The sequence below is a fragment of the Nymphalis io genome, chromosome 3, assembly GCF_905147045.1.
Source record: "Nymphalis io chromosome 3, ilAglIoxx1.1, whole genome shotgun sequence".
In the NCBI taxonomy this organism is placed as follows: domain Eukaryota; kingdom Metazoa; phylum Arthropoda; class Insecta; order Lepidoptera; family Nymphalidae; genus Nymphalis; species Nymphalis io.
The window spans coordinates 6557166-6569184 of record NC_065890.1 but is presented as its reverse complement, the minus strand read 5'-3'; the positions used below and the strand labels follow the sequence as shown (position 1 = coordinate 6569184).

General features: G+C 32.7%; 1 protein-coding gene across 3 annotated transcripts in view; it reads right to left on the bottom strand.

Annotated features, from left to right (window-relative positions):
• LOC126780290 (sodium/hydrogen exchanger 9B2-like) overlaps positions 1–11785 on the bottom strand; it is a 45936-nt gene extending 34151 nt beyond the window's left edge. For 2 of the 3 annotated variants that reach the window (XR_007670473.1, XM_050504621.1), the window contains exon 1: positions 11534–11785. Coding sequence is in view for 1 of the 3 variants with exons in the window: in XM_050504621.1 (XP_050360578.1) it covers positions 11534–11755 (222 nt within the window). In the remaining 2 variants the exon portion in view is untranslated. Of the gene's footprint in view, positions 1–1975; positions 2132–11533 lie in introns of those variants that run through there. The other variant, XM_050504652.1, reaches the window with a different exon arrangement.
• Between the last annotated feature and the right edge of the window lie 234 nt (positions 11786–12019).

Sequence of the window (12019 nt, the reverse complement as noted above, 5' to 3'; positions counted from 1 at the left end):
TATCTTAAATATTACATTATTGTAGACAAGTGCCTACAGCACTTGGCACAAACACCCCAAGGTTCTAAACTATCGTTACTGTTTTATATTTTTCTAACTACAATTTTGATTAGGCCATTGTATGTAATGTATGGCGATATAATAATTTGTTACCATCTTCCATCATCAGATGATGATGAAGCCGGAATCACTTTAATAAGATCTAATGTCCTCGAGTTTCAGCTCATTTGGTTTATTTTGATGAGTCCTATAGACAACGAGGAAAGGCGCAATAGAAAGACAGACATGCGTTCCAATTGTTTAACGACATTTGAGTTAATTATTGAACATAAGGAATTGACAAGTTTATGAGGTATTGAAAACAAAGATATATTTTATCCACTTAATATGCAATGAAGATAATAAAGTTAAAGGTACATTATTTAATATTTTATTGTAAATTATACAAATACCGCAAATAACGAGTGTCATTTTAAAGTTATGTACTTATTTATATCATATAGGAATCGTTCTTAATATAGAATAGAGCGACCCCAGCGTAACTCGTGGGTGTCGTTGGAGTTGAATAGGGGATTTGTAAAGTGCCTCCGATCAAGCACGTAAGCGCCTCACTCATTCTTATGGAGAGGGACCCACCCACCACAAAAGTGTTATTGGAAATTTAAGTTTCCTTTATCTACCGCGCAGGTATTTCGAAATAACTTAATTTATCTTAATTAAAGTTTTGTTAAAAATAAAATAGCTAAAGGTTTTTTAATAACCACATGAAATACTGCATTTAAATATTTATAAAAAGAAGCATTCTTTATCTTCACTCTCTATTGGTGGTAGGGCTTTGTGCAAGCTCGTCTGGGTAGGTACCACCCACTCATGAGATATTCTACCGCGATACCCGCGAACCTGGTATTGTTGTGTTTCGGTTTGAAGGTTGATTGAGCCAGTGTAATTACAGGCACAAGGGATATAACATCTTCCCAAGGTTGGTGGCGCATTGGCGATGTAAGCGATGATTAACGTTTCTTGAAATGCTAATGTCTATCTGCGTTAGTGACCACTTAACATCAGGTGGCCCATATGCTCGTCCGCCTACCTATTGTATGAAAAAAAAAAACGTAAATGAAATTTAAATTATATAACGATAAATTTTGTTTACTCTGAACAAAAACAGTACCTCGTAAAGTCGACGGAGTGGCGTGTGCTATAAAGTATTCTATTTGTCTCGTTAATAGCATTGTTGTATTTAACGATAGTATTTCATTTGTTACTGGTTTCAGTTACAAATATTATTTTAAATAAATATATATCTGAAGTAACTTTTGTGAGAGTATTTAGACATTATAATGATTACGGACTTTTTTATATAAGTAATAAAAATATAACAGTTAATGTCTCATTTCTAGACAAAGACTTCTTATCTCTTTATGGAAAAGGTTATTATTATTTATTTGCTAATATATACATTTATTTACTACTAATGCAATGACAAATAAATAGTCTATAGCGAAATGATTACTATTAATATGGTATATTTTATTTATTGGCATTAATTAATTAATAACATTAATGTTAAGCGATGATTTTGTTAGTTGTTTTTAAAAATATGATGTTGAAATATGTTTTATTATCCGATATTTTTTTATTACAAAGCAAATATTCGGCAATTAATAAAAATATTTTGATTAAAGAATTTATAATTAGAGTAAAATATTTAAAAAAACATTATTGAAGTTTTCATATTATATGTTTCAGGGGCGCCGTTCACTTATCGTCAAAATAATATTTATTTTTAAATTTATTATTTATATATTTTATTTTAAATAAATGTTGCTAAAATTATTGATATAAATTATGTTTCAATCAAGTACTTCAAATATTGAAATATAACCTAAAACTTATAAAACTATTTAGTCTTAATAATTACTTTATTTAAAACAAAATATATTTGTAATTAAATATTAATATTAAAAATACGAACCGTAAATAATAATGTTCAGACGCACTGATCACTACTTAATATTTATAACCCTCCCGTTAGACCGTCAACATAGGTGATTTATGGAAAAAATTGCACTTTACGCGTTAATTCGGTCGATGATGTCGATAACATGTGAAACAAATAATATAGACAGGTGTAAGTGCGGTCTTCGAGTCACGAGGATCGAGTGGCTAAGATAAGGGATAAGGGCGAGATGAGGCACGACACTGAAATGACCAGCGAAGTACTGTCAGCGGCGACAACAACGAGAGAACTCACTGACCTACGTGTCAACAAAGAGACATTGTGTAACGACATAGGTATCTTTTCAATTTTTTTACGGTGTTGTTTTTTCGGAAAACAAGGTCTACGTTTTTTTGTTAAACAGTAAACTATAGTAATGTGTGTATTTATACGTAGGTATTGTGATTGTGTGTTGGTAGATTTCTATCATTGATTCAGATATGCTTACTTTATTTCTTCTTTGGAATGTTGTAAGACTGATAGAGGCCACTGTTAGGAAGCCACAGTTTGGGGAACACTCTAGGTAAGATAAAGCGATGAACGATAAAATTACGGTTAAGTACTTATAACGTATTTATAATCTTGCGTAATATTTTAAATTATTCTTTTTATATTATAAATAACGATTCGAGAAAACACCGCTAGCTGAATCCGCGGCTTCGCCCGTGTGGATTTATTTTCGGTGGCTATAGACGTTTGTGTCCTTTGACGTGTAACAGGCATTCGGCGAATTTAAAATTATCTTTAAATGACAATAATTTTGCTTACTGTTATCCGATATCCGAGCTTGATCTACCTGTGAAAAGCGCAAGAAAATCCCTTCAGTAGTTTCGGAGATTAGCGTGTACATGTCTATATACATACATAATGTAGTATGAAAAATAATATTGATAAATGATAATTATAAAAAAAAATTTTAAAAATATGTAATAATTCGATGCAAATTTAAAGGAGTATCAGACCCGATAAATGTAAACCGCTGTTTAAGGAAAGTTGGCGTATGAGGATGGTAGAGTATAGTATAAGGACATGACATACATATTTCTATGCAAAACATTGGCAACCACTCTAACAAGTTATATTTATTCCTAATAATTGCTTATCGAAGAAAACTTGAAAAATTTAATCCCATTGAATTATACAAGCATAATACAGCTTATTTTTTTTACTTTGTACACATGTATAAAGTGAGAATAATAATATAGGTATTAGAACTAGTTTCCGCCCGCGACTTCACTCTCGTGTTCAGTGACAACGTGTATGCAAAATTTATGTGGTCATAAGTACTCGTACTTTAAATAAAAAATAAATCAACTACATTATTGGTGAATTATCATAGACATACTTTTACAAATCATTATCTGTACTCCATATTGGAACTGTTCGTATGTAAGACTAGTTTCTTAAAGACGGGGGGATAATCAAAGTGGCACACTTCGCAGTTTCTTATAAACTGAAAATTACTTTTTTATATATATATTTTTTTTTTTTTTTTATAGAAAAGGAAGGCGGACGAGCATATGGGCCACCTGATGGTAAGTGGTCACCAACGCTCTTAGACATTGGCATTGTAAGAAATGTCAACCATCGCTTACATATCCAATGCGCCACCAACCTTGGGAACTAAGATTTTATGTCCCTTGTGCCTGTAATTACACTGGCTCACTCACCCTTCAAACCGGAACACAACAATATCAAGTATTGCTGTTTTGCGGTAGAATATCTGATGAGTGGGTGGTACCTACCCAGACGAGCTTGCACAAAGCCCTACCACCAGTAACAAAGCCCTACCACCAGTAGCAAAGCCCTACCACCAGTAACAAAGCCCTACCACCAGTAGCAAAGCCCTACCACCAGTAACAAAGCCCTACCACCAGTAACAAAGCCCTACCACCAGTAACAAAGCCCTACCACCAGTAACAAAGCCCTACCACCAGTAACAAAGCCCTACCACCAGTAACAAAGCCCTACCACCAGTAACAAAGCCCTACCACCAGTAACAAAGCCCTACCACCAGTAAAAATATATGAAAAAAGGACAATTTTTGTTCTTTTTCAGGCCATTCTTGTTCATAAGGCCATTACCATACTATACGTTAATATCATATTTGTATTTATATAAAGTTTAGCAAAACTCGCTCCTTTGTCAGTGTGGAATTCAGTTTGTGACGAAAATCCTTCAAAATATGCCACTTGAACGAACAAAATGTTCATTAAAATGGCAATTGATACAAAATATTTAAATTATTGGGTAACAGCGGTAAACTAAAATAAATAAAAACGGTGTTCTGAATTTGGTACAAGTAAATAGTCATATTAACTTAAAAAGAGGCAGTTGTTTTGGAATCACAGACAGTTACTTCAATTTTATATATTTTCTCAGAAAAGACTTGAATAGTGGCAACAAAGATACGCACGTAAACTTTAACTTGTTATAACTTTTGATAGACTACCTTGGAATACTTCGTACTTCAGTAATTGTAATTTTTAGCCGTTTTGAAGATTAGCCCGGATAAAGAGACAGGCAGACAGACAAACACTTCAATTTATTTATATCTCTAGAGTATATATTGTTTAGAGTGTGGATTATAGCGTAGTCGTATAGTTTATCAGAAAAACACTTACCAAGGCATTGTAAAAGAGTTTTGTAGATCTTCAAAATGTTTAAAAAAACTGTGCAAAAGTATTTATATGTATTTTTTTAATTTCATTATTGTACCTAGCCACCTGATAACAATTAGTTTTTACTACACATAGACATTGGCTCTGTAAAAAATATGAACCATTTCTTACATCACTAATGTGCCACCAAATTTGTTTTAAATTTATATAAATTACTTAAATAAAAGGGGCCAGTGCACGCATTAAGATGTATTCAACCTGGGGACCAATTCTACTAATTTATAATGGTCACGATACGTTCCCGATTCGATTCCGATAAAGTGACAATTCGTTAGTAGAATTGGTTCCCTGATTTGGTGTAAGGGAAGTGATAGGCTCTATATTGATTGATTAATAACGTCTGCTTGTAGAACTATATTAAGAAAATATATTTACTATACATTAACATTAACGTACGAAGCCAGGACTTCGTATTTTATTATTAACTGTCACGTGTTAATAATAAAATACGAAGTTCCTCAGATACGAGAATGTTAACGGCTAAACTAAGTACATATTTATACTTAGTAATTTATATTGTAGAAATTTAGTTGCAAGATGTCCGTGGCCCTATATTGAATTGCTAGATAAAGAATACTACAAAACATGTTTACTCTTTTAGAATTTAGATTTTCTATCGAGATTTTATTATCAGTCCGAGATTAATATGAAGTGAGATGGATTATCAATAGAGAAGTGCCATGTTGAGAACTTTACAATAAGCACTCGCATTAATCATTATAACTAAGCGATGATAAAAAAATAGACAAGATGATATTGAAACCATTAATTTAGTCCAGACCATTAAATACTGTCTTGATAAATAAATTGAAATAAACGATTGTTATCTATTGAAATATTCTTAAATGTTTTATTTTCTTTTTTATATAATTTCTTTAAATTTTTATATTAGATCTATAGGTATGGTATCGGATGACATTTCTCTTAATACTTTAAATATATATTTATTTCATATCCCTCGTTGGTTTAGTGGCTAGATATAAGACCGAAGACCCCGAGGTCAAATCCTAGGTCGGGTCATTAAAAAGTTATTGGGTAAAATGCTTATTAGCCCGAAGTCTGGAGTGTACACCCCCGTGCCTAGGAAAGCACATAAAGCCGTTGTACCTGCGTCTGAACTCTATGATCGTGTCGGATTGCCGGCCTATCGGATTATGACAGTTAGGGAACAGAGAGTGCGCCTGTTTGCGCACACACTTGTGCACTATAATTCGTCCTGCGCAGTTGCCTAATCTTTCTTAAGATTGGCCGCCGTTGCCGAAATCGGTCCGGAGGACATTATATTTATTTGCTTACACGGTGATTATTTTTTACTAGGGGATATAAAAAATCGAAATATTTTATATAGACAAGGAAATGTCTGTACTTTGAATACCTATACAAATTTAAAGAAGTTTTTTACAAACATAAGAGTGCATTAAGATTTTCGGTTTCTAGGTACCCTTAGAAGTCTAAAAATGGTCTCGAATAAGACACATTACCAGTCCACAGACTACAGACTACAGAAGCCGAGATGGCCTAGTGGTAAGAACGCGTGAATCTTAACCGATGATCGTGGGTTCAAACCCGGGCAAGCACCACTGAATTTTCATGTGCTTAATTTGTGTTTATAATTCATCTCATGCTTAACGGTGAAGGAAAACATCGTGAGGAAACCTGCATGTGTCTAATTTCATTGAAATTCTGCCACATGTGTATTCTACCAACCCGCATTGGAGCAGCGTGGTGGAATAAGCTCCAAACCTTCTCCTCAAAAGGGAGAGGAGGCCTTAGCCCAGCAGTGGGACATTAACAGGCTGTTACTGTACTGTAGACTACAGACTAAAAAAAATGCCGACAGTTTAGTCGGTTTGTTCATGCCAGACATTCACGCACACGGTACATGTGCATGCTTGACTAGATTGTTCGATTAGAGCAATCTATTTGATTTTTTTTAAGATTTAATCTCTATCGATATTCGTTCATTGACATAGATAAAGGGTTTGTCAAAAAGAATTTAAGTGAGATGATCATGAGAGACAAAAACATATATATCCATATATATATCATACAAACGAATTCCTGAAATTTTCCACGGCGTCTCTCACAATGAAATATGTTTTTGTTATTGAAACATATTTTTTTTTACATAATAATGAACCAAATAGTACATTATCACAGTATATATCTAAACATAAATACACTTTTATTAATACTACTACTATCTTTCTGTTTCGGCTTCGCGTAGATTAAATAAATATTTTATTTCATGTATCGTTTTAACGAATGACCTAATACTTAAATAATTAAAATGGAGTAAAAATAACGTCAACAGTCAAATTTAGTTTAATTGTCACACAGTACTAATCCTTATCAAAATAAATAACATATTCATTTTAAACGTTTTATGTAAATAAATGTTGCTTTTTATACTTTGCAATTCGAACCGGTAGTTTTAGAACAATTATAGTGTATTTAAATAAACGCGTGAAAAATTACGTGGGGTGTTAATAATGTTGTAATAAAATATGTATTAGCACAGCATGCGGATATTACCGGTTTTCATACGAATGGAACTGTTGGCGATTGTTTATATTAAATCTTGGGAAATTCTTGTTTTACCCGTACGAAATCGAGCCTGTTGGGGTTTTAGCAGCGTTCGCTTTGCATCTGGACCGACAATTTCCCTTTGACCTCGACTGCATATCAAGCTACATCTCAAAAAATATGCAACACATTAACATTCTAAGAACTTAAATCCGAACTGAAACTATAAACTAAAATAATATGTAAATTCCATATCAATAGGATTAGTAGTTTGGAGTGAACACAATAAAATATATGAACATAACTTGCCTCTTATGATATTAGTTTCATGTGTGATATTTGATTGCTAATTAGATGAAATCATTGTTACGAAATAAATGAAAACTTAATATTACAATCCTACGCCTACATAATAATTACGCATAGGTTATATACCTGTGAGGAAAATGGAAAACTATTGACGTATAAAGGTAACGACCAATTCATATCACAGGCGGAGTAGAGATAAATAAACAATTGTACCAATGAATTAACATGATACCATTGTAGCACGAGAGCCCATGCCCAACATCATGTGCCACCATTTTAAGGCAAAACAATACAAAATCGTTTCAGATTAGATGATTCTGAACCCGATTAAGTACCACTACTAGTAGTAGTAAGAGTCAAAAACGTAGCAGCTAGCTGCGCACGCATTTCAGCTATGTCGAAAAAAATTGGAAATTGGTATTAAAACATATTATCATTCCATGACGAAAGAGTTCTTTGCGGAGGTTGCTTGCATAGCACTTGGCGCGGGCATACTTTTGAAAATGTCATCTAATTTAACTCAACTGTTATATAGCAACACGGTTCATTATTTTTTCAACCTTTTGTATGGTCGCCAGAATAATTTTAATACTGTCTTTTGAATGTCTCCTTTATCGCTCTGGCGCCTGTTTCGTGACTGTCACCAATGGGTTTTTAAAGGAAACAAATATACACTTATAATCATATAATAAAATACAAAATAAATATAAAGATAAAAAAAACTATAAAATAATAATAATTTAACTATAATTTATTGTTGCAATGCAACGAATTAGTACTAGGTAGTAGTTTTGGTTTTGATGTTTTCCCGATGTTTTATCAATGGTATCAATTTTTTTTACATCATTTGCATTATAGATACATACACGGATTTTTCATCAATTTATTTTTACTCCGAAAAATGTTTTACAGGCGTTTCTTATAATAATGAAAAATTTTGACTCAATTTTGAATTTTGAAATGGTCTTTATTATAATGGTACTCGCCCGACATTGAAAAACGTGATCTTGGTATTTTATATCGATCATTCAACTACATTTCGTTAATTGGAAATGCGGAATTGTATGATGTAGTTCGGTAAACTCGTTGACATTTTTGATAATTCGGTCAGACGATACGTGGAAAATTTCTTATATTGATATGTTCAGGATAATAAAATTTATAGATTAGAAGTTAATTTTATTTCTATTGTGTCGTATTAAAAATAATCCGGGTTTTTAATTCAACACTACTCCTTCTATACATTTATACTGCACATCTCTATGTTTTATCCTGTGTCTGACAACTGCAACACAGTTTTTTATTAAAATTATTGGTTTTTGTACAAAATTGTAAAAGTTCCTGAATAAATTTTATCTTGATTATAAATAAGATTATTAATAAGGCTATTAAATCGCACAGAATAAGTTAATCTAAGGTTTGTTTATCATTACTCTTTCGATTGGAATAGGCTATATATAGTTATGTTTACTGCCTCGTTGGTCTAGTGGCTTGATATAAGGCCGCAGACCCGGAGGTCCTGGTTTCAATTCCCAGGTCGGGCCAATAATAAGTTAATGGGTTTTTCTGTCAGAAAATTCTCAGTAGCAGCCCGGAGTCTGGAAATTGGAAGTGTGAACACTCCCGTGCCTCGGAAAGCACGTAAAGCCGTTGGTCCTGCGCCTGAACTCTTTCCGGTCGTGTCGGATTGCCGTCCCATCGGATTATAAGAGTTAAGGAATAGAGAGTGCACCTGTGTTTGCGCACACACTTGTGCACTATAATATCTCCTGCGTAGTTGGGTAATCTCTCTTGAGATTGGCCGCCGTGGCCGAAATCGGTCTGGAGGACATTATTATTATTATATAGTTATGTTATTAGAGGTACGGTCATTACCTAATAAACTTTTTATAGTAACTATTGATCTACCTCTACTTTATTTGAAAAAAATAATTCTCATATCAATGCGAAAAAACGAATATAATTATTTTGCTAATCTTGTTACAAAAGTGGAAAAATTATATTATAATAAGTCTAAAACAAATGAGTTGATAATTTTATGAATATTATCTCACAAGTATTTTGTAAACAAAAATGAAATAAAATCGAGAGGCTGTCACATGATGGAAGATAATGGTAAAGACAGAATTCTTTATAACAATAATTGTGTTGATAGCATGTTGTCTTATACTAAGAAGTAGTTTATGAATACTTTAAGCAGTATTTCAAACTATATAGTAACACGGTTTCCTCTACTTTTAAGGAGAAGATTTGAAGCTTATTCCACCACGTTCCTCCAATACGGATTTACTTACACGTTTTTCTTAGGTCTTAGCCCACCAGTGGGACATTTCCAGGCTTGTTATTTTTTTATTAATACAAAAAAAAAAGATTGAAGTCGGTTCCTATGACTTATTATAAATATAATTTAGAAAATGCCAAGTTACATTTCTTATAATCTTCTACTAATAAGTAGTGGACTTTGTTAAATATTATTCTTAGTTCATATTCTTAGTAAGGTGTTTCATATTAATTGGGTACTAAATATTAGCTTTCAATTGTTTTAAACTGTCTAATGAAGAGCTGTATAATATATGGAGTCAACATTGTATGTTGTATTGTGTTGATCATATGTGCATATTTACTTTTAATAATAGTACTCTCTGTTAATGAATAGATCATTAGTTTAATTATACTAAGTAATATTTAATTTGTGTAGGGAAATTAATCACGGGAATATATATACTCTAATTATATACATTTTAATGTACATAATAATAGGATCATAAGTTATCGAGGTTCAAAAATATACGAGACAAATTATAATTGGTATATTTTTATGAAAATTTTGTTAAAAATGTTTTTTTTTTTTTTTATAGAATAGGAAGGTGGACGAGCATTTGGGCCACCTGATGGTAAGTGGTCACCAAACGCCCTTAGACATTGGCATTCTAAGAAATGTCAACCATCGCTTATAGCCAATGCGCCACCAACCTTGGGAACTAAGATTTTATGTCCCTTGTGCCTGTAATTATACTGGCTCACTCACCCTTCAAACCGGAACACAACAATATCAAGTATTGCTGTTTTGCGGTAGAATATCTGATGAGTGGGTGGTACCTACCCAGACGAGCTTGCACAAAGCCCTACCACCAGTGATATGTAACAATATAAATATGAAGCTACGTATTTTTAATAATTTAATTTAATTTATTTATCCATTTAAAATAACAGTTTTAAATATTGTATTTAACATAATGATAGCAGCTAATAAACCACTAAGGTTTATACGTGTGCTATCAATAGTCTACACTACAAATTTATACATTTAAATACTATCACTATACTACTATTACTAATATATTTATAATATTTTTGACTTCTGAATTAAGATGATGAATGTAAATGTAAGCACAGCTACTTATGACTCTAATCGGTCTTGTGACCAATACAATGAAATGCAAACGCCATTTATGAAATGTTTTGCAGGACTGTGAGATTTAAATAAGATATTACCGTCGTTATTTTACTGATTATAAGGTGTTATCCCCAAGGTGATAATATTTTTACAGGTCGATAATCTTTCTTTGTCACGATCTCGGTAATGTGATAAACGAATCACATGGTTTCGCTTCACGGCCGAAGTGTAGGTATTGACGCACTCGCGGAGAACATTCGTTATTATTTAGTATTCAACACCATTCTTGGCTTCTCAAATTGTAGTATTGTCGTAACAATTTAAACTTGTTTTTAAGGACTTTCCATATCTTTACAAGATCTTTAAATGCTATAAAAGGTAATAAAAACAAATACTTCAGATGTGACCCAAATTGTAGTTTTTTTGCAATATGTTTAATTTTTATGATATAAAGATGTGTTATCAAGTTGTTAGAAGGTAAATATTATATTATTTTGTTTTGAGGAACATATTATTGATTGATATATTGTTGATTGACCAATTTCATTGAATATATTCAAGTGTCAGTAGGAATTGCATTACAATTCTATAATACTATGGATATAAAAATATTGTGTTTACCGCCGTTGCTGATCTGGATGTCCTGCCTGTGCCACCCGTAGTCTCCAAGTGAAGTTTTACAGCATCCACGCCGGATCGCTTCGTCCGATTCCGAGGTGGCAATACCGGTGAACGCTTTCCACTTCGACTGTCTTGTTTAACTCCTTTTTTGTCCCGTTTAGTCACAACTTTATCTGATTTTATTTTAAGCGGCTGCTGCTCTTTGGGATCCCGAGTTTTCATTTTGTTTCTAGAACATATGTCTTAGGCGTATTGAACATAAAACCTCATAATGCTATCAAGTGTGTATCTTAAAGTTTTAAAGCACCCAAATCGCTAACGTTGATAGATAAAGCAAATTTGATCGGAAGTATTTTGAACTACCTATTGACAGAAATTGATAAGATATTTATCGAAGGTGAAGTGGAAAGACTACTGATAAAAAATAATACAGAAGTCAGCTGTCTCGACTACGTGATCGTGGAGGTCTCTTTTGTTAGCACCTCG